This window comes from Triplophysa rosa, linkage group LG17 (assembly GCF_024868665.1).
Source record: "Triplophysa rosa linkage group LG17, Trosa_1v2, whole genome shotgun sequence".
Taxonomy (NCBI): Eukaryota; Metazoa; Chordata; class Actinopteri; order Cypriniformes; family Nemacheilidae; genus Triplophysa; species Triplophysa rosa.
The window spans coordinates 20401861-20426459 of NC_079906.1; the positions used below are offsets into that span (position 1 = coordinate 20401861).

Here is a 24599-nt window from a genome sequence, read left to right on the forward strand (position 1 = left end):
CTGCTGTATGACACACACTTTGTCTGAAAAATACATACAGTATACCTACAGCATGCAAATGACTTTTCGTGTGTTTCCTGTTGAAGCGTAAAGTTTGGGTGGTATATCGACTTTTTAAACATACGTACATAGCAGACATTACCCAATGTTTTCTGTTTGCAGGTGGTTTTAGGAGGAAGGCCATTCTCGTTCTAGAGAGCATTTGATTGGACAAAATCTGTGTAGTGCAACATGAGTCATCTCTGGGTCCATTTTCGTAGAAGACTGTGTATATGTGCTAAATGTCCATTTTGACGTGACTGTTGCTTTCAATAATTCGTCTTATTGAGGAGAGGTGTGCTGTTACTCCCTTTTTCACTTAGTGGATAAAAGAGGAAAGAATCCCTTTGGATTTGAATTGAAAGAGGGACCTGAGCCATATCCTGAATATCAGAGACTTGGTTGAGTTCCAGCACAACAAACCCAGAACACTTCAGCAAAATAATGGACTGGCATCATGACCGTTTTTGCACAGGCAAGCACTCGTGGTTTCTTCATTTAGAAAATATATACAGTTTGCACTGAAAGTGAAAAGAAGACCTGGAGATTCAATTCTCAAGGAATTGTGGGAGATGCTGAAATCTGTAAAAACAAAATTATATTTTGTCTCTGGCCTCTCAAAAAGCTTTTCATTTGACCCTTTCCACGACCTGCTTTCCCTAAGTGTTTAAAAGCAAATCTTCAGAGTTCACAGAAGTAGATATAATATTGGTAAATTATTTTTTTTAAAACATTCGCAGCAATGTATATTGCTGCGAATGCAAAGGAAGTGAATTGACCAGGAAAAAAATCATGACCCCATTTATAATCTCCAAAAATATCTACCATTGCTCATACAGGGTTGAAGGGGCTGTTTTTTTCCAAACGCACGTTACAAATATACCGTATTTCCTGTATTTCTTTCTCAGCAAAATTTAAAACCAGCGATCAGAATAGAAGGGGGGTCAGAGACTTTCTACCAAAGCACTCCATCATTGCGATATAATTTAATCCCAATCCGAAGGCGTCAGACACTGCTTTGGAACCACTTTGGAAAATTAAAAACTGCCTCTTCCAGTAATATCTCTTTGCCAACCTTTTGCCTCGGACGCAAGCATCAGCCGTTTCAAATATTTTGCATTTCATTGATTTAGCTCGAGTTTCCATCTCTCTCCCATCTCCTTGAGATTCTCGCTCCATTGATTTTCTGATTAATGAAAGTCGACCCTTATGAGCGGCACATAGAAGAGGAGCCCGAAATGGAACCCCCCAAAAACCAGGACATGTCTGTTAACAGATTTGCCTATCATATTACGTTTAGAGGACGGTTGCATCCATTTAGGTAATTGCATTTTTAAAAGTCACTTGTCACAGGTATTCTTGCTCACTCTTAATACGCGCATATGATTCTGTCCACCATCAAAGACATTCCCGGCTAATTCATGAAATGAGCTTCACAGACAATTAGTGCAAATTGCATAAAGGGAAATGAAAGTTAAATTATGTGTGTGCTGACAATATCCAAAATAAGTTCTCTTCAGGTCGTGCAGGTAAGCTTTCTGCTGGTCTCACAAACAATATAGTACATCAGCATGTTTCACAATTTCCATTTGTACAACTTCACTGATTTATAGAACATTAATATTTGTTTTTCCTCTTTTTTTCTTTGGAGATAACCCAACCCTGAGAGACATCGGAAATAATAATGAAACTCCAAGAACAATCTTAGAAAAAGAGGTACAGAATTTAATATTCATCATCAGAGGGATAAACATATTTTCTTTGCATAATTTAGTAAGTGTGTAAGCATGTATTTAAAACCAAAAAGGAGTATGCTGTCAGTCTACTTTTTTATGTACTTTATACTTTTAATTTACACTTAAGTATCCTTAACCTCTACTGATAGAAACTTGGAAGTATTTACTTCTGTTCAATCCTTTGTTCAAGATAATGTACACATAATATACTGTAATATTCAAATCGTTTTCAATGTTATCTTAAAAATGTACAAGTTCAAGTCAGCTTTAGGGCACAGTTAAGCGTATTAAACAATAGTATACTTAAAGTGCAAAAATAATAGTAAACTATGTAAGTATGATGTCAAGCAGAGTTATTATAGTTTTGTTTATTAATTTTATAAATTAGCTTTTATTTTGAGATATTTCATTTTTATGTTATTTTTTGTGAAATTTGTATGCTTTTTATTATTTATTTGTTTATTTTGTTTGCATTTATGTTTCTATATAAGAATATATATTATTTTAATTTTAGTTTTATATTAGTTTTTGTTTATCATTTTAATTTTAGTGCCTTAAACATATTCTAGTTTATTTCTGAGGCAACATTTCAATTTTTCGTTTATATCAAGTTTTTCCAAAAAAAATGTAACCCAACATTTTATTTGATTTCAATAAACAGAAACGTTTTCAAATCTTTCACTTTAGTAAATAACAGTGCAGTTAAAGGAAACTTGCAGTCTGAAAGAAGTAGGTACTTGAAAGTGTTCATTTAAAGAAAATGTAACATACTTTTAAGTTTAACATTTACAGAAAATGTCATTCATAGTATAATATTGATTGACAGAGAACATCATTTCTACCCATCTATCAGTTTACATAGTCATTCTTAAATTGCAGCTACAGTAATCTTGCAATGGAAATAGGACATAATAATTCGGACTGGAATATCAAAGGGTTTCAAAACTAAAACATGAAGCTTGTGAAAGCACATCTTTTTGGGTATTGCTGTAGGTGCAGGTTGCTTCATGTACACATTGCTGTGAGTACTGTGGGACTTTGACCTCTAAATGCTGGATTGGGTTACTGAGTACATGAGTTTCTTAAACACTGGATGCAGTTGAGAGAGCAGCGCTGGGCTCTAGGGTCTTTAAGACTCCAACGCTCTTATCGCTCTCCAAGTTCTGCCACGGTGGAGTCAATGAACCGTAGCTGGAAGAAACCGCTGCCAAATCTCCCCCACGTGGTCCTTAAGCTACGTGTCACCACAACTAGAGGTGCCATCGAAGGACCTGAACCATCCCAACACACCAACTGGCCCACAGCCATGAAATAAATGGAAGTCAATGTGAATGCTTCTTTGGTCTAGCTAACACGTGAGGAGATTTCAATTTAAAAAGATTTTGTGCCGATTCTTTGTAAGTTTGCAGTTTCTTATGAAAGTGATCAGCATGTGTAACTCGTGTCTTATGGATGAGGATAAATGTGTCATTTCGGTTGTGGTACCAAAGAATTAAGAGTTAGATCGAATTGAAAATGCAGTCTGTTTTCATCAATTAAAATTGTTTCTTGTTTTAATATAAAAAATAATGGTGCATTTAATATTATTCATTTATTTATATAATTTACATAAAAAATGTTTCATGTCCAATTTACAAAGACATTTGTTCTGCTTATTGTCTCATAAGACCATTTAGTGTTTCTCAAAATGTAAATAAACGCAAACAATTCTTGTCATTTTTGACCCTGGCAAACACGGTCACTGGATTTTCATGCAACTGTTTTACTTCTCATTTTTCTAACAAGCTCCAGTGATTAATTATTTTGTCGTTTTAATACTGAATGATAAATATCTTTGGGTATATTTGTGCTCCAATAACCTCGGCGCTGAAAGCATAAAATTGCCAAGGAGATAGATCTCATTTATCAATTAATGTCTTCTTGTAGGGCAGTAGGAAAAAATCATTATCTCCACACACTTGGATAATGTACCTTCCAGTAAGTGTCCAGTTCCTCATAGGCCTTCGACGTAATAAGCAAAAGGGCAAAATATAACCGTAGGACAGTATAAAACATTAGCACACACAGTCTTTAAATGACACAGGGAAAAAAACATTTATCAGAGGGTAAAGGGTGTAATTGGCCTTTCTACCAAATCTCTCACCGTTTGATAAATGATGTGCTTCGTATTGTGGGAGTTGGGTGTGCGTTGATATTTTGGGGTTGGCTGATCTTTAGGCCACTTTTTAAATGGCTTTATTGGTGTTATTTTATTATTATTAAAAGTTTTGATAGTGGCACTGGTGCCTTTATTTCACCCGTTTATGCTACGGCTCAAACTCCACAAAACTTTCATCGTTACGTTTGAATGTCCCTCGAATGTGAAAATACACTGTTAAACATTCCAAGTTAGTTCACATGCTGCCTTTATACCGTGAGTATACTGAACTTAAACATATGATTTGTTTCAACTTAAAATGATGATTAAATAATGATCATTCGTTGTTCCAAACATCTTGCTATGTTACATTATTATTACATTACTGCCGGCTCTTCCTCCTCGGACGGGTTACCGGGACTGTTGACTGGTGGTGTGGCTGCTGTAGGGAGCGTGGTAGGTCCAGAAGTGGAAGCGTCGGATGCCGACTCCTACGACTCCCTTCGCCCTTGCTTGCCACACCGCGTCACTGGCAGGGCTGAGATGATGGAGGCGGGAGGTACTGTGTCCGTCAGCCTGGTGACTGCCACAACGCGCCCTTCTGGAATAGGGGACAATGAGGTGGATGGTGCCACTCTAGCTGAGGCCCCAGACTCCTCCCGGTTCATGGTGAACCTAAGCATGTCAATGAAGTCCAGGGGCCTGAGCATCCTCATCTCCCGGGGATCAAGGGGCTCGTTGAGGCAGCTGTTGAACAGCACCTTTACCTCCGCCTTGCAGAACTCTGTCTCCCGTGCCGCCATCAAGAATTCCACGGCGAAAGCAACTCCCTCTGACGAAGCCCCAGGAGCATGCAGGCTTGACGGCTTCGCACGGCATTGCCGTCTGCTGGGTTCTCGAGAAGGCTGGTTCGTTCTGTCATGGGGCGGACAGGAGAACCCAATTGCAGGATGGCGGTGGAGGAAAACAAAACTTTATTTTAACAAGAAACACAAAACAAAAACCAACGATGGGGTGAAACAAGGACAGGACTAAATGACAAAACAGAAAATAAACACTTCCCTCGAGGGGGATAAAACAATGGAACAGAATAAACTAAGACTTACTGAATCAACAAGAACCAAAACTAAATAACAGCTGTAACGTAACGTAGAGAACAGACAAGGTAAGACAGTTCAACGGGGCAAGGTATCCAATGGGTTTAGACAGCAAGGCGATGAACAAGGCAAGGCAAACAAGACATGTAAGCAAAACGAATGAGCACAGGACAGCAAACACAAGGGCATTAAACAGGGAGACTAACAAAGGATAATAAACAAGGGACAGGTGTCGGGAATGAAACACTAATGGAAGGCTAAACAAGGAAACGAGAGGGGCGGGGCCAAAGACGAGACCGGAGAGAGAGCATGTTATGTCAGAACCAACAATAACATGCCTCTCTCCACACAAAACATGAGGCTCTGTCATGATTCTGCCACAAGACCAAGAAAGACATGACATGATGAGGCAGAATCATGACAATTCACACTGAATCATTTAAAAAATATACAATTTATTTTCTTTTTTAAATTTTATTCTGTATAATTGGATGAAATTAGTGGATGAGGTAGAACAGATTGACAAGAAAATGGTTGGAAAGAAAGAAATCACACATGTAATTTACAGTATGTACAGAACACAACTTTAAAGCTTCAAGAAGTGTTAACCGTTTTTAAAACCGATTAGAAATCCCAGGGGGAAACCCATGGCTCAAAATGCTAATGCACTTTCATGTTTAGGTCTACAAACTGATCATCTCTATTTCCACAGGCCATTGCCTTCTCCCTCTACAAAAGGCCCTCACGACCCGAGCATCAGTTCATCCGTCAGTCTACAAAAGAGTGTCAATGGTGTAATGGAAGCATAAATCACAAAATAAAGGTGTGTCTACTGAGGCCTTTCACCCCTCCCACATTCTTCAGTGTGAATGCGTCGCCACTGAAGGTTGTGGGTCTAATTAACCTAGCGGATGCGCCCTGACATGACTGAATCCGGATTGGAGTGCCAACAATATGTTTGGTGTCACCTTAAAGATTAGCGGGCGTCTGCCTGGAAGTTAGCAGTGTGCTAATCGCCCACACCCTTTGATGTCGCCCTCCTCGGCGTGTGCAAACTCTGGGTAATAATTGAAACCATCAAAGGCTTTCACAAGTAATCCCTCACTATGGCAAATCCCCTACTCTACATCCCTCTCTCTCTCTCTCTCTCTCTCCCGCTCTTCAAACCACACAGAAAAAATAGGAAAGTCTTAAATGAATGTGCTTATAGCTTTTCCATCAAGACATGACAGATCTTTGCAAATTATTCCTTTGAATAGGTCACGGTTTCACAGTTTTTCCCAGCTGCATTTCTTCCACTCCTCCCCATCTTCTTTTCTTTTTTTCTGCGTTCCTCTTTTCATATTTTCTGGGGTTTCACTTGAACATTGATTTGAGTGCAATCCATTTTTGTTTCTCTAGAAGCATTAATACTCTCTGGATTTGTCGGAGAGGAGACGACGGCACTGTCTAATTAACGTCTTTTGTGAGTGGCAAATTTTGCATGATTAATGACCTAACAAGTGAAATGTGCTTTGACAGGCACAATCCTTCTGTTTGATCTCGGCCGAATTATATGTTCGTCGACACACGTCAATCATTGTCAGTTTTATGCTAACGTGTCCGCCGCATGTTCATTTGTAAATTCTTTGGCATGGATTAATTTCAAACTGGTTGTTGATTTTTGAAGACCTTTAATGTAAAGAATCCTTAAAAGAGAATGATGATATCAAACTTTTGTAGTAGACATTCTTGTGTCTATGACTTGTATGACTTTATTCTGTAAAAAATAAACAAAGATATTTGGAAGAAATGTGTTGGTAACTAAACGTCATTGAACAGCCTATACGTCCATTGTATGAACTACTGGGCTGACGCGATACGATATGCTACACGGTTATTGTTGCCAACGTAATTACCGATACCAGTATTATCACGATAATGGCATTTTCGGGTTTTTTTGTTTAATGATGCCATCACCCAAATTTGTTTTTATTTTGTGTTCTTTTTTTATTTGGTCAATTTACACACTTAATATACAAGTGTAAGGAGAAAGAGAGAATTTGTTGCCACTCTTAAAAGAAAATGTGCTAACAGTTTAGAATATTACGATATGTGTAGAATTCACACGGTATCGATGAACGTTGCTTGTTGCGGTTATTGGCAATACCGGTACAGTGTATTGTGACATCCCCAGTATGAACACATGAGACACAACCGAGTCATTTCTCCAGATATCTTCTTTTGGACAGGTTTTGAATGACGCGAGGGTAAATAAATGATGACCGAATTTTATTTTTAGGTGAACTGTCCCTTTAAGGCAGATGTTCACACTGCCTAGATATAGTATATCCTGTTGTATTTGATGAAGGAAAAACGTTTGAATGAACCAAACTGATTTTTTTGGGGGGTGGGGGGTGAATAAACCCTTTAAGTAAAACATATGAGTAATATATCCTTCAAAATACATTTGTTATTGTATCATCCAACACAAGCACCTTTAATATGTGTTCCAAGCATATGCTCAGGATTAACCTCTTAAACCTGGATTAAACAGGTCGCACTATTAATAAACTAAAACCCAAAATTACACCGACACTGTTGTCACACGTCACCCATGTGACTCATTTATCTCACAGCCGCCCGGCGTCATGTCACACCGGCGTGCGTTCTGAAATTGCATTTTCCTAATCCTTCATTTCGAAAGCTATTCCCCCAAAACCACAAGCAATTATGATAATATCGGGTGAATTTATCATGGTTTTCAGCTTGAATATCTTACAGTGAAATGTGAAGTAATGATGCTGATTATTCATGAAAAGCTCGTTGTAAATTGGATCTCCGTGTGTTTCTTCAGCATTTTCCATCAGATCTGCTTAGAGGATTATGGCCATATGGTCAAAATCAGAAACGCATCATACTGTATTAACTCAAAACACAATTGGCTCCAAACGACCCCACTGAAAATCTGGGATTGAGAATCTAATTTTTGGCATATTTCACTCACCTTTGTATTATTTGTAATGATCAAAGTGTATAATAACAGTGTAAAATAGAAGATTTTTGAAACTGAACTAGGATTTAAAATCTGAAAATACAGGGTGAGAAGCGAATCTATGGTGTTCAATTACCCAGTCTTGCTGTGTTTATACTTCCTAACCTTAAATTGTTACCCAATTATACTGTTTGATTAAATGAGTCGATGTATTTGTTCATATTGCTAAAGTGCCATTCCCAAATGTCAATCACGTGCTTGGACACATAAGTGCATCGATCGCACGTCGACAAAAAGAAAACCCACAGGCGCGCCGTTTGATAGACTCGAGGCTCTGAATGGACCTGATCGATAAATGGGCAGAAAAATATCCAGTTCAGTTTTCCCACAACAGGACATCGCAGTTGCGCGTCTGCCTCGGCATAAAAACAGACAAAACCTTCTTTATCATCCTAACTCGACGACACAATGGCCCTGCTCTCTGCTCTCCTCGCTGGAGACTCGATGTCAGCTCCCTCCCCCCCAACAAAAGCTGTCTCCAACACCTCCCAGACATTTCCATAATCACTTCATCCGCGCGATGTGATCGGATTCGGGTACAGAAAGGAAGACATTACCCCCGTTTTGAAGCGCTAAAGCTTTGCCAGAGTGGAGGGCCTGTTTGGGGCAGATAAGAGGTTTTGGCAGGACAGGGACGGTTGAAAGTGTTGAAAACTCAACCAGCTGATTCTTACAGCTTCTGTGAGACGGGTCTTTCTGTTTGTATGATGTGATTGTGCAAAACGGTGGGGTGCGCTTTTGTTTCGTTGTATTAATTCAAACCGCGCGACTTGCGTTGATGTGGAAGTCAAAACACGTGATTTTGTGTGATCATAACTCGATGTGCGTTTATTGTTGCTTTTGTTGTTTTGAATGAGTCAGTCTGTGTAGATTCTCTTCGGTGTTAAATCTCTGGATCTCGAGCGTTAAATGCCGAACACACGCTGCTCGCCTTGAGCTGTGCAGTACGTATTCTGTCGTAATATCACAAAAACATGCTGAGCTCTTATTGTCTTTGCTAATGTTTTCAGTTTGTTGAATTCGATGGAGTATTGTTGTTGCGTCTTCAACATAACATTGTTTTTCTTACTGTTCTTCCTTCCTTCCTTACTTTCTTTTATCATTTATGACCCTTGTGTCATACCAAATATGTATGACATTCTTTCTTCTGCAGAACACAAAAGATATTCTTCAAAATATCGTCTTTTGTGTTCTGCAGAAGAAAGAGTCAAATGCAAGTTTTGAACGACATGAGGGTCAGTTTTATTTTGGGGGGAACTATTTTTTTTAAGGTTTTTAACACTTGATTTGAATTTTAGTTTGATTTCATGCCTTTAACCCTTATAGCCCCCCCCCTTCCCTTAACGTTTTAGCACTGTAAGTAGGCAACAACTCAGATGATGCTTTACTTTAGGATGTATTACTCATGTTTTTGTCATTTTTCTTTAACTAACAAAATGTAAAGATGTTGTAAGCTTAAGTTCAACCTAACACCGCCTCTCCAAAAGTATGCCCCCAAAGACAGAGAGTATTTCTGATTGGCTAAGTTTTGAATTGCTAAATAATTATTAATATAATACGTAACAATTCGTAGTTTTTTATTATATTATAACTGTGGTATACTTAAGTATTTTCTATAATAAACGGTTGTACAATTTTTGGATACTAAAGACCACTTTGCAAGATGTAAACACTGGTCCAGAAGCACTTCTGGTTTCATTTTGTATTAATTCAATTCAATTTTATTTATATAGCGCTTTTCACAATGTGCATTGTTCCAAAGCAGCTTTACAAGAGAAAATAAGAAAAACAGAAAAACACAGAAAAGGTAAAACACTGCTGGTGTTTATAGAACAAGCAAGATCATTCTAGTAAATAATATCTAATAAAAGCAGTCTCCCGGTGAGCAAGCCAACACTGCCCTGTGGCGAGGAACCCAAACTCCAATGATGAATAAATGGGGAATAAAAACCTCGGGAGAAACCAGTCTCAGCCGGGAGGGCCAGATCTCCTCTGACGTGTCACAGCTGCACTCAGTGACTTTGATTAAAAGTTACTGAGTAAATGTTTATGAAAAATAGGGAGAGCTTATTAGTTGAAAAAACAAATAAGCTCTCTCCTCCGTTTTTTTTAAACTTTTTTTCGTTAAAAAAATGTTTCATGTTATATATATTAAAATCTTGAAGATGTTTATTTAACATTTTGATTCAGTTATAAGTGTTTTGTTGTTTTCTGTTCAAACGTGTTTAAAAAATGAAACAGGAAGTTCTTCTGGACCAGCGTTGTTTTTTCTGAAGTGGTCTATAGTGTTAAAGTATTAAATAAGTAATCAAATTAAGAGTTCATTTGAAAAAATAGATTTTTTAAATCATGTTTTTATTGTGTTTTCTTGTGTTAGCTGTATTTTTTTATATATTAGTACTTGATCAAAACAACCCAACTGCAGTTTGATATTTTTTTGGAATGCACAATAAAAAACATGATTTTTGAAGTTTTTTGCAAATAAATTCTTCAAATATTAAAGTATTCTGCAGTATTTACCACAGTGTATCAATTTACTGTACTTCAGTATGCATCTACAGTATAGTATACTACAAAATACTATACATAATACTATATATACATACTATATTCAATGTAATTACGAAAGTATAGGACAGTATATCTTTTCATTTGAGTATCATTGTTATTATAACTGGATTGTTTAAGGACTATGCCAGAAACAGGTGTGGTCTATTTTTTCTGTATTCTATATCTGTCAGGTACATTAGACATTTTAAAATCAAAACCCATTAGGGCCTATAGATGCATTAAAGCTTCTAATTCTCTAATTTGGCTTAAAAAAGCAATTACAACACAATTCATTCTCATGCTTTTTCTTTTTGGCACAAATGTGTCATTTTTGCCACTTTGTGACTTGTAGCTACAAATGAGTTGTCCACCTACAGTATTTATTCATACATCTATTTAATTATTAGTCAGATTATTAATCTACATAATAATATTAAATGGCGTTCATAAGAACACATTTCCGGTTCGGCTACATGCCTGATGTGTCTTTGACAAGAGATGTTTTTGGAAAATGTTCACCATGTTTTCATTCCCGTGTCACTTTCTCTCTTTCATCAGTGATTATTAAGAACAACTTGGGAAAGATTTTGCAATTGGTTGCATCAGATGAGCCTGTGTTCCAGCAAGACGCCGGTGCATTCGGTCAAGTCAAAGTGTGTTTTCACACTCTTCCCTGCTCTAGAATAAGTGGATTGTTATCCGCCAAAGTGGCCACTCCAGAGAGATTACCTGAGCACCGTCTCTGAGACCTCTGATGTGAGATTTCAGAGGCCAAGGAGGACAGAGCAAGCGCTGTTTTTCTCTATTGTTTCGAGCATTAATGGATTTTTCTGTTCGCGCTGTCATGTTAGAAACATCTGGCTCTGTTGCAGGGCAGTGAAGCATTATAGCGGCTACGGCGGGCTGTCAGAATCGAGTAACGAAGCGGCGTGGCCTGCTGGAAGTAGTCATGAAGATGGACAGTGGCAGGTGTTCTCAAACACACCTCAGTTGCAGTTTCCATTGTCATCCACATCCAGAAACATGAACTGAACATGACTAAGATCTCCCCCAACTTTTCTCTCCGCTCTTTTTTTTCTTAGGAAACTCACCAGCATCTTAATTAAACTGAGTTATGCAAGATGGGTAACAGATTGTGGTATGGAAGTGGGCCAAGATAGCAGTAAACACGGATCTGTTAACCAGACTGAACGTTTATGACTAACATCTACTGCTGTATGAGCCCAAAATAGGGCGTCATGGTGGTGTTTTAAGACCTTGTCTCGGGTTATGCGTCTGAGATTCTGTGGTTTCGCATACAAGATCTCTTTAATCTCAATTATTTCTCCTAGACATCAATGAGATTAAATGTTTGGTTAAATCTAATATGTGTCTCAGACATTTCTCCTGAGAAAAAGACAAAGAAATCTTACAAATGTCTCTTTGTTTCAGACAAGATCTCAGCAATGGCACAAACTGAGCTCAGATATGTCAAGTCCACAATCAAAAGTCAATATTAGTGAAGGTCTCAATATGAACTCAAACATTTCTCATCAAATTTACCCAAATCCAGATTATTATATACAATCAACAAACATTACACCGCCAGACTATACTTAAAGTCACCATGAAATGAAACAGGGAAATTGGAAGTGTTTTACACAGTGTTGCAGTGATTATTATAAATGATTTATCCGTGCTACACACCATTATATATTTTTTATATTAATTTGCACTCGTAATCTTTAATCAAAAACGTTAAACTCCTCTCCCCCTTTCAACAACAACTCTTCACCACATGACGTCAGCAACTAAAAAGAGGTAGGACTATACTGATTGTCCAATGGCCAGGCTTTTTTAGCCCTCTCCTCCAGGCCCAACTTACAACAAACCAATCAAAAGGGAAGGGCGAAATAAAGCCCCGCCCTACATTCCTTTCTCATTTCAGAAGCCGTTTCACTCGGATACACGTCACGATACGGAAAAGAAGTCAATCGCAACTTCCGTTTCATGGTGACTAAATAAAACACAATTCAGAACTCCATCAAATCTATCAAAGAGAAATCGCTGAGCAATAACAATTTCTAGAATAGAATCAAAATTGGACTTCATCTTATTTTTCTTTTTCGAGGTTATTTTAGACTCGCACAGACTTCTGGTAAAACAGACAAAGCTGTGAACCACGTTTAAGTGGACTAGACCGTTTAGGTGTCTAAAGCTGTTAGTGGTAATCCAGGTCACACGCCACTTTCCGTATTTCCATTCCTCTCAGACTAATGAAAATCCTCTACATTAGATATTTATTCACTGCATTAGCTGTGGCTCTTCTGGTCGTATGCATGCAGTTTAAATCACATTTCCCGTGCGCTGCGTTCCCATTGGCCAGGAACAAATTTCCTCCCACCAATCAGAGAGATCGCCCACATTCTCTGCCGTTGTAAGACCTGACAACACATCCTGACTGGAAGAGCGTTTTAAAATGGTTTTAATATATAATTGCCTGCGGTGCTTCCACACATCTAAATTGCTTCCACATGCTTTCTGCAAAACCAAAATACCTTAAGATGTATTATGCTCAACCGGGAGCTGTTTTATTAAACTGCTGTCCCTTGATAAATACGGAATTTGTTGATTTATATGCTTTCCATTTCATAAAAGTCATTTTCACTAGGTAAAAGAAGTGCGATTAGGAATATGTGTGCACTCTCTGAGGACCACAGCTGCTAAAGTTCACGGGGGCATTTTTCCTTTATATTTTGTGTAAAGTATAAAGCTTTTAGGGAGCTGTTTTGTTAGAACCAGGATGGATGACTTGTATATGGCATCTGTTTTTTGTGTGCTTAGGTTGATTGTTTTATATTCTCATGGTGTGAAATAGTTGGTCTGTCTGTTTGACGTGTATAGTAAATCATGCTGATCTCATTCAATATAAATAAAGCATTAATCTCTAATCACTTTCCATTCATCTGACAATTGGGTCAGACATCCTTAAATGGCAGTAACATCACATATAGGAAGTGGACTGTAATTGTTGAATACTTGCTGAAGTTTAAATATGAATTTAGGTTTAAGCAAAGCATTACAATAATGACGTTTTTTCAAAACAATAATGTGTATATTTGACAATATTTGCCATCAAAGTTTATCATGTAAACCAAGTTTTAAATTTGCATAATTATGTTACCTACACAGCAAAATCGCCAGTGTTAAAAACGGTCAAATAATCTCTCACAGTGTTTATATAATCCACACTTTGAGAGTGTGGATTAGGCTATATATACACTGTGAGTGTTAATTTGACTTATTTTAACACTGGCGATTTTACTGTGTATTAAAACACTAATTGTTATTCTTTTACTTTTAATTATTTAAAAAAAACATGCGTTTTATAATGTTTGGAAATTTGCTTATTACATATCTACTAAAAAGAGACCTACAGTGCCTCCTATTGGACTAAAGCGTTCCAGCTTTTTTAAATAGCACAAACATACAGTACATTAATGCAAAAAAATGAAACTCTATTTGGCAAATTTGAAGGTGAAACAATCTATTACGTTTGGGTTATAATGGGTTATACTGAAAGAATAAAAATAGTCTGAGGTTCAGTGTCAGCTTTGGTTAACTAACAACTGTACATGAAGGATGTGGTGTAAAACATGAACAGTAACCTTTTCAAATCATTTGCTATTTGCAAAAGGCATTTATTAGCGGTTTATGATAAGGCAAGTGAAACTTTTACTGTTGCTCATACTTTTGGGATGCGTGAATTTTGTAAAACCCTAGGCAAAAAACTTAAACTTTAGCATGTAACTCACCCTTTTGTGTGCTTAGATTGTGAAGCTTGTTGAGAAAAAATTCGTTTTTATTTTGCCTAGTGAACTATTACAAATGCCACTTTGAAGAAATGAAGGAGGGACTTAAAACATCAACTGATGATAACATGATAGCAGTCACATGGCATCACTCGCATCTTTACAGTAAAAATCCAGTCGACTGTTTCTTTATACAGTGTTGGGTGTAACTAGTTACTAAGTAATTAGTTACTGTAATTTAATTACTTTTCCCTTGAAAAAGTAAAGTAAGGGATTACTCTTATTTTTTCTGTAATTTAATTACAGTTACTTGATGTAATTAAACTAAATACTTTGTGTAATATATGTGTGTGTAATAGTGGAATTGACCTCAAAATTCAGAGTCTAACTTTAAAATCTGTGCTTTAATGTATAATTCTCACATTTGTAATACTTTGGTCAGTTAATAATACTACTTTATGTAGTTTAATATTATTTATTTAAATGAATTAAAAGAGCCCTTTCATGCCTATCCTTGAATCACTTAACTAATCAAGGTTGATGTAGGATATAGAAAGTAATTAGTAATAAGTAATTAAATACTTTTTGGAGAGAGTAATGTGTACAGTAATCGAATTACACTATTGAATATGTAATTAGTAACTAGTAATTAATTACTTTTTCAGAGTAACTTACCCAACACTGGCTATATATACACAAACATCATTTGCATGATGTTAAGATCATTTTCAAAGAGAATGAATTGAATTATCAGCCTAGAAAATATTTCATTATGTTGATGGCTGGTCTATGTCCATGAATAAGAGGGGGCGGCATATCTGTTGTATGAGCCTGTAATTATAGTCAGTGCTGGATGTCCTCAGTTGATCTTAATTAATGCAGTGTGTATATTTCTGTACATTTACATTTATGCATTTGGCGGACGCTTTTATCCAAAGCGACTTGCATTGCATTATACAATACATTTGTTTTTGAGTATGTGGATCGAACCCATGCTCTAACCACTGAGCTACATCAAAGCTGTTTCTGTAAGTTTGCTTAAAGTCAACGTGATATCAAAACTGATCCTATTCTTACTGTAAGCATTGTTTTTGTAATGGAAATGCAATATTCTGTGCGGTAGGTATACATCAAAATATGATCTTTTCCTTTGGCTTGCTCTTATTCTCCTCAGCACCTTTCCAAATAACAGAATCAGAGCCCATCAGCCACATCTGTGTATTTATTTATCATGAACACAAAACAACAATGACTTCTTATTTACTTCATTTATAAACTATATGTTCTCATGCTGTGGAGTATTTTTTCCTGTAAAGGCGCTTGATACGCTCGAAGGTGACAGCACTTGACAATACTACATGACTAAATATTCAGTTCCGTCAAATAGCAGCATGCTGTTATACGTCAAATACAAGCGCATGGGGAGCAGAACACGTATGGAAACACGAGTTGTGATGGAACGGTTCTCCACGGAGGATATTTCTACAGTGGCAGCTCAGCGAAGTGCAACAGAATGATCACGGGCAGCGTTTCATTTAAAGCTCAGGTGCGTTTCAAAATCCTGTTTCTGTCTTTTATGATCAGAGATGGATATTTGCTGCGAACAACTTTAATTTCGTTCTGTTCCACACAGCTATCATATGGCTTCAGGACACTTGGACCAAGTTGGATGGGTTTGGAACATGAGGGTGAGTAAATAATGACAGAATTAACATTTTTGGGTGAACTCCCAAATGGAACGTCAGATGGTCCCTTAAGAAAAAGCAAAGGAAAAAACATTTTCAGCAATAATTTATGTACAAAGATGAAACATTTGGGCATGACATACAGTATGCTGTCATGCATATGTCAATACAAACACATAAACAGTGACCTTTCCTCACGTATACCTGTGGATTGATCTCCTTCATCATCCTCCGGGTGGGTTTTCTTGGTTAAATGACGGACGATGATTGTGGCATTAAAGGCTCTCTGAAACACAGGACAGATTTAACTTTATTGTTGTGGTCTTTACTGGATCTAGTGAAACTAAGCAAATATCATGAGCAAAGGACTCAATGTAATGTTTATGAGTCATTTATTGTACAAGCGCTAAAAGCCTGATCGCAACATTAATTACGGTTTTGCCCTTAAAGATACAATCCATAATCACAGGCAGAGCTGTTATTAGGAGCGACACAACAACCGCCGTCAAAGAATAACAAAACATGTTTACATTAGTAATTCTATCCTTACATGCAAAGTGCTGTATCAGAGATCATTGACTGCAAAAAAATCATTTTTTTATTTAATATTTCTGTCTTGTTTCCAAGCACAAATATCTAAATTCTTAAATTATACATATTTTTTCAAAGCTAGTTTTGCCAATGCTTTATGAGTATAAGAGGATGTCACACAACTTGCCTATGTTGACATTTTGGCTATTTTCTACCCCCCGGGGAAATTTGTGCCAAAATATGTTTGTTTGGACACATGTCATTTCAACAGCAGAAGAAATGCAAACTGTTTTTGTTACATTAAAGTTAAACTAACCTTCCACTGACTCTTGGCAAAGATCTTCTGGATCTGTGCTGACACTGAGCCATGAATGTTCTTGTCCAAAGCCGCGCCCCCTGATATCCTACCACCACAAAACATAAAACTTTCAGGAGAGATCTGAATAATACAACAAAATGCCTATCTGCCAAGAAACCAAAGAAGATTTAAATATTAACTTAAAGGGATAGTTTACCCAAAAATGTAAACTTTTTTTATCATTTTCTCACCCTAATGTCATTTCAAATCTGCAGAACACAAAGAAGATATTTTGAAGAATGTTCAAAATAACCAAACAACATTGACCCCCATTGACTTCCATTGTACGGACACAAAACCACTGAGACATTTCTCAAAATATCTTATTTTGTGTTCCACAGAAGAAAGATTCACATACAGGTTTTGACTGACATGAGGGTGAATAAATGATGATGATGAAATGATTTTTTTTGATGAACTATCCCTTTAAACCTTTATTCAACAATACTTAAACAGAGAGTTCACCCGAAAAAGAAAATTCTGTCAACGTTTACTCACCTTCGAGTTGTTCCCAATCTGTATAAATGTATTTGTTCTGATGAACACAGAGAAAGATATTTGGAAGAATGTTTGTAACCAAACAGTTTTGGGCCACCATTGACTACCATAGTAGGAAAAATAACAATGGTAGTCAAAAGTGCCCCAGAACGGTTCTTCAAAATATCTTCTTTTGTGTTCAACAGAACAAAGGAATTTACAAAAACAAGAACTGTTTGGTTACAAGCATTCTTCCAAATATCTTTCTCTGTTTTAATCAAAACAAAGAAATGTATACAGATTTACACAAACTTGAGTGTGAGAAAATGAAGATTTTCATTTTTGGGTGAACTGTTCCTTATTATGTCTATGGTTCCAATAAAATAGCTAAGCTATCCACATTCAGTTTAGGAGTTATGCAATCTGAAATTGCATAATTTGTGATTCACTTGATGTCGTTTTAGGGTGTTTAGGATGAAACAAGTCTTGTGTATAAAAGAACAACCTCGGAGCAATACAAAGCTTCCGTGAGTATACCACAGAAAATCAATGCCTCAATTATTTATCTGCGTTTCTCCTGTATTGTTGTTCTCAGAATATGTTCCAATCAATTCCTGCCCAGAAACACAATTGTTATGCTTTTTTCAATCCCACAATCGCAAACTGTTTTGCAGGTGAAGAGACATCTGTTTATCCTGCATTTCATAATCCAGTTTCTGTCTGCGCACATCCTCCTACACACAGCTGCGACGCCGCTCTTCATCTGTTTATCAAGGTCATCTTCAGTTCTGCGGCTGCCTCTCTGCTGCTATTTATGGACTCACCAAGGATGCTGCAAGGCCTGGTCACCATCGAACCTCTCGGCCGGATCTTTCTGCAGTAAGTGAAGTATGAAGTCTTTCGCTGAAGCATTAGTGGGCAGGAGAAAGCAGAGAACACAGAGATCAATACCACTTAATGTGCCTGGCATGTGGCGTGTTTAGGGCTGCATTATAAAACACTGCGTTTTAATTCAATGGGTGAAGTTTTCAAACCACTCCTGAAAGCAGCTGTGCACCAGTTGCTCCACTTAGCATCTCGGCAGCGTATCTCAGCATATAAAATGATTTTTAAATAATGATATAAGTAAATGGATCAGAAGGGTGTGTAGATGTAAATATACTGTATGTAGTGTATAGTAGATATCTCATATTATTGATGGAACATACAGTAGTGCCAAAAGTGATTTATTTAATTGACATCTTTGCTCTTCATTTAAATATTACTTTATTAAAAATTATTATTAAATATTATAAACTGAAGCTCAGCTTTAAGAAGAATTTAGGGAGGATGGCCACAAATGACACATTTGCAAAGTTTAAGTCAAGGCCTAGGAGAATGACTAATGAAGTCGAAAACAAGATGATCAAAAAAAATATGAATAACTGATCAAATTATAGTCATATTCTGTGTACATCCGTGGAAAAATTATTCCGTATTTAATTTAATCACCATTTCTATAGATGACAGCATGACAAGACACATGAAAACTGTGATAAAAGTTATCTCATATTTTTTTTTACTTTTCCTAAATACATGTCCAAATATTACTGTTGTATATTGCTTATACGTGAACATGAACTTGTTTTCTTTGCAGTATTTGAGGTCTGTACAAATACAGAGCATCTTTTCTGTTATTTTGACCTGTTTCTCCAGTTTTCATTTTCTGCAAATGAATGCAAATAGAAACACTATTTTTATTTGAAATTTGGGAGAAATATCGCTAGTAGTTCACAGAATGAAACAAAAAAATGATCATTTTACCTAAATAGTACAGTCAGAAAAACTGAAAATAATTCTGAAATGGTCTCTTAATTTTTTTCTGCGGCTATATTTTGGGTTTTGGAAACAGCAGGAGTCAAATGTGGTTGTGGTCATACCTGAATCTGAAATGTCATCCCAATACGGCGAATCAAATTCATATTCAGCCTTCATGATCAGTTTGTAGAGTTGTGTGTCATTATCGTCGTAGAACGGAGGATAGCCACACAATCTGTCAGACACATCACACCACTGATAGACAGTGTATTCTGAGCAGTGTGTATTTTATTCAGACTGATGTATAAATACTCACAGAATGAAGGTAATCACCCCGATGGCCCAGATATCCACCTCTTTACTGTATGTCTTCTGCTGTAGAAGTTCAGGAGCTGTGATCACATGACTGGCATCACAATCAGCGCTAAAGTAAAGACTTTTATAAACAAAACGTTTTTTGGTGGAGCTTTGTGGCAGTTTGGGTTCAACAAAGAATCTTCTTGAGTTGCTACATGATTCTTTGAGATTCAAGAAAAAAACATCCTTGATTTTACATTAGTGTTCTTCAGATAGGGGTCTTGGTTTCTTATCGATCATCATGCTGTTGATTTACTGCATGTTTTATATACATATATCAGATAAAATGAGTTTTAATAGCATGAACTTAGACCATAATTATGACGTCATGGCGACCCCGAAAGCCACCAAATTATTTTTTAATGGTGTATTTATAAGTGCACTGCTCTTTTTTTTTGCTCATATTTTTTCTAAATGTTGGGTTATTTGAACCCACCGTTGGGTCAAAAATGGACAAACCAAACCGTTGGGTTAAAAATTAGCATGCCGGGTTGGTTCATATAACCATATCCTGGGTTAATTTAACCCAACTGTTGGGTTTGCCCATTTTTAACCCAACGATGGGTTCAAAAAACCCAACATCTTTAAGAGTGTATATTGCTTGACTTTGGTCAAACTAATTTGCTTATAGTTGTGTTTTGGCCACACAAGTAAGATACAGTATGTTATTAACAGTGTATATACAATAGTATTAGTAAAAGATTTTACTCTTACCAACGTATGCTGGTGTCCCACAAGCAGTGGACAGAGCTCCTTGATCTTCCATTTTAGACAAACCAAAGTCACTGATGACAATTTTGGAGTCTTCTAATGGAGTCTCATACAACAGGTTCTCTGGCTGATGGAAAGAGAACTAGCTACGGTTATAATAGACTCTTATCTGCAAACCACCCACATTGAGAAGCATTTTAGTCGATGTTTTATTCAAAATGTTCCCAAGGACAGTCACTACATCACCAGAAAATGTTTTTCAGCAGGAGAGCTCTTTAACGTAAGCGTAAAAAATTAAAGTGATAATGTTTTTTCTCGGGTACCTTTAGATCCCGATGCACGATGCCCAGCTGGTGGAGATATTTCACTGCATTCAGCACCTGGAATATCACCCGACTGGCATCTTTCTCAGTGTAACTGCCTCTCTCCAAAATCCTGTCCAAGAGCTCTCCACCTGTCAAACTACATCACACATGACAAAATAATCAATCATCTAATACATGATCTGTCTGTTTCTCTGTCTGTCTATGTCCAGTCAAACAGCAATTCTTTAGATGAAATACATTTTATAATTATATCTTATACACTATATTCACAAACACTATATAATAGAATGTTCTTAATATTGCACACATTATACATATGCATTACATAATAAATAATTTTCACTATACAACATAAGTAGCCTACACTTGAATATTTTCAGTATACATACACACACACACACACGCACACACACACACACACACACACGTCTGGTTTATTATCTATGTGTGGGGACAGTCCATAGGCGTAATGATATTTATACTGTACAAAATCTATATTTTATCCCCTAAACCTAACCATCATAGAAAGCTTTTTGCATTTTCAGATTTTCAAAAAATTCCCATGGGGAACTCAATTTTGGTCCCCATAAATTGGTGTCCCCACCGGGATATAAAAAACAAGGGCACACACACACACACACACACAAACAGTATTTTACATTATTCTCATTAACATTTCACTCACAGTGTCATTACCAAATACAGTTTTGTAGGCGTCTCAAAAGTTTCCTCCAAAGAAACTATATTTTCATGGTTTATTCTGTGCAAAAAAAAAGAAATAGAAAAACATTATGCTGTTTGGATCATTGACATACCATGCCTGCAAACTGTCCACCTAACCAAGAAAAAACCTGCTATAAAGTCAAATAATCAATCAAAAAGGGCTGACCTGCGTAAAACAGCGATCTCATTCTCCAGCATTGATTCTTTGCCCTTCAGCGCCCTCTTGCGGATACACTTGACAGCTACAAGCTTGTGGCTGAACTTATGCTGAGCTACTCGAACCTCAGAAAATGATCCCCTAAGACATTATAAATTCATGTTATTCATAATTTACTGTTTTCATATCAGTGTTAAAAATGTGGATAATCATAAGAATAATTAGGCTATGCTTGAAAGCCACGATACTTAGTCTTTTAAAAGCAATTTATATTTGAAGCATTTAAGTTTCTAGAGTGTCAAATATGTTTGGTTTCCACTAGACAAGTCTTTAAATTAGCTTGATAACGTAAATTGTTACGATTTATTCTGTGGTGTTTAGAATATTTTGAGATAGGCCTATTGAATGTAAAAGTCTATATAAATGAAATACTAACTCTCCCAGTTTCTCTCTGAGCTCATAAACAGCATTGATGTCATCTGATTTTCTCCGAGGGTCTTTCAATAGTGGCATTCTGACGCAGGGTGAGAGCTGCACATTACACACAAACACACACACGCACACACGCACACACACGCACACACACACACACACACACACACACACACACACACACACACACACACACACACATATGAGCTGCAAACAAGCACCTAAAATCATCAGCACTTTCATTTTTCTAAAGTATAGTGACACATTTTGCCCTCTTTCAGCAACAAGCACTCAAGAATGTTTTGACATGCAAATGATGCAAAATCTGTTCTTTCCAGGTTTGAATGGCTCACAAAAAGGTATGATCGATTTTCTTTTCCCTTGCAAAATTTCTCTCAGAGAACACACCTGATGCTTCATATTTGCTGCCAAAATGAGCTTCACTTTTCACATGCATAATCAAAGCAATTCAGTTGTGTATGAATGAAGGAATAAGTGACACATCTCTAACTCCAATATTTATCGTTACAGTTAGATCAATAACAAGTAAACACTTTAGAAAGGGTGTCAAAGGAGAAGCATACCTGATAAAATCACCTGCCGACTGCTGCTGTAAAAACTAAAAATCTTCTGCAGCAAACTCCCAACAGTCTCTCTGCTCTTCAATCAAACATCACATTCATTTTACACCGACTACAGAGAGGAGAAATGATTTCTGAAAAAAGGGACAACAAGCAAGTATAGCACAAAAAAAGAAAGGCAGATGTGAGCAGAGAGTTACACAAATAAGTCAATCTGTGAGAATACGAAGAGAGGAGAGAGAAAAGGAAAGGATGAGAGAGAGAGAGAGAGAGAGAGAGAGAGCTGGTCAAGCTAAGACTCACGTCGACTTTCTCAATGTGATGCTGTTGCATGATAAGGAGATATATACTGTACACTGTTTCAATTAAAGGAAGAGTTCTCACATCATTTATTCCTTTAGCACATTAAATAGGTATTCTTCATCATTACAATGACTGTTTGCAGAAAGCGCTACTGTTTAGAAATACCTTCAGATTGCAGAGACCAGAAGCTACAGTCTCTGTTTATATTATTGAATCTGTTTTCAGTAGTGTGACAGTGGCAGTGATCCAGAATTCTCTCAGACTTCCTTGTACGGGCAAAGGAATATTCTTCATGAGTATTACATTCCACTGCTTTGCCATGTAAACACTGCGCATCGTAAACCACAGACTTTCTCATGTGTTGTAAACCGGCTAACATCAATGTAACAAAACATCAGAAGTACATTGTTTCAATTTATTTTATTACATCTTGGCTGTTCTTTTTGTGGTGGCTGAATGTTACGTTACTTATATATAATGTGACATCAAGTAAGGCGTTAACATTAAAAAGTATAATCAGAATATGATTGGTATTAAACGGGGTTGATAAGCTTGATACAGCTTGATGTGATCAATAGTGATGAAGTGTAAATCATTTAGGATTTGATGGTACAAAACAAGTTAACAAGCCTGCCATAGATTTGTAACAAATTTCTGCTGATGTTTTTTCTCTGACCTTGATGACACACGTGTTGTAATGAAGAATCGCCACTAGAGGGAAGCCTTGATTTACTTTTGTTTCCCAGTAACAAAACACTTAGAGAAAACATTAAAAAAGATATATCATGGTTTTAGTATTTCATATTATTAGTATTATTATTTAATAATAATAAAATGTAATGCATTATTATAATATATAATATAATATTAATATATATTTTTATGTTGTTTACACTTTATGAGTCATTTTTAGTTATGTTTTTGTTGTTGTTTATGTCTTAGATGACGATTTTTATGCTGTGAATGTTTGTGTTTATTCATTTTGTTTATCATTGCTGGCTAATTTTAATGTTCTCGGCAAAGCATTTTTTTGTGACTGCAGGGTTTAGATTTTAACAGACGGCTTTTGCTGCTGTGTTTTGTAGGATTCGTATATTTTAATTACCATTACTTTATTGACTAACGTCGACATATGCTGGTTTAAATTAACTTTGGTTGTATGGTTCCATAAATAACCTTAACATCCGAAGAACTTTGTTGTGGAGAAAGAAAGAAAGAAAGAAAAAGAAAGAAAGAAAGAAAGAAAGAAAGAAAGAAAGAAAGAAAGAAAGAAAGAAAGAAAGAAAGAAAGAAAGAAAGAAAGAAAGAAAGAAAGAAGGAAAGAAAGAAAGAAAGAAAGAAAGAAAGAAAGAAAGAAAGAAAGAAAGAAAGAAAGAAGTGGTTCTTGGGGGGTTCTTCTATGTCATCGCTTTGAGGTACATTACAAATCACCTTGTGTTGCTCACCAGAGAATCAGAAAAATCCTGATGACATACATTGCCCCTCTCAAGTCACAATCATTTGGGTTTTTAGTTGAGTGATGCCTCATTTATTGACATCCCATAATTCAAATGTAGCTGCAAGTCGTTTAACCTTCGAACGGAGTGTTATGTTCACACAAAGTTCTGGCATGATGAAAGTTTTTAGTGTCGCATGACATGACCGATATGATGAACAAGATGTTCATGGTCTGTCGCCAGTCACTAGGCAATAATGTGAACGAGGATGATAAGGTCAGATGGTAGAATGGACTGCTGTCTATTGGGGCCTATAGACAACGCTTTAGATTTAGATAAGA

General features: G+C 36.6%; 1 protein-coding gene across 3 annotated transcripts; it reads right to left on the reverse strand.

The window, feature by feature from the left end:
- Positions 1–15597: 15597 nt before the first annotated feature.
- Positions 15598–22719, reverse strand: pnck (pregnancy up-regulated nonubiquitous CaM kinase). Of its 3 annotated transcripts, XM_057356941.1 has the most exons (12): positions 22523–22719; positions 21943–22037; positions 21516–21647; positions 21312–21386; positions 20624–20762; positions 20304–20427; positions 19549–19624; positions 19355–19467; positions 18260–18338; positions 16917–17004; positions 16274–16355; positions 15598–16136 (listed from the first exon to the last, which is right to left on the reverse strand). In XM_057356941.1, exons 2-12 carry the CDS (start codon positions 22017–22019, stop codon positions 16126–16128), a joined length of 996 nt encoding a protein of 331 aa, XP_057212924.1. In that variant the 5' UTR covers positions 22020–22037; positions 22523–22719; the 3' UTR covers positions 15598–16125. The 3 variants fall into 3 exon arrangements, with proteins under 3 accessions (XP_057212924.1, XP_057212926.1, XP_057212925.1); XM_057356943.1 differs by lacking the exon at positions 21943–22037; XM_057356942.1 differs by lacking the exon at positions 21312–21386.
- Positions 22720–24599: the final 1880 nt, after the last annotated feature.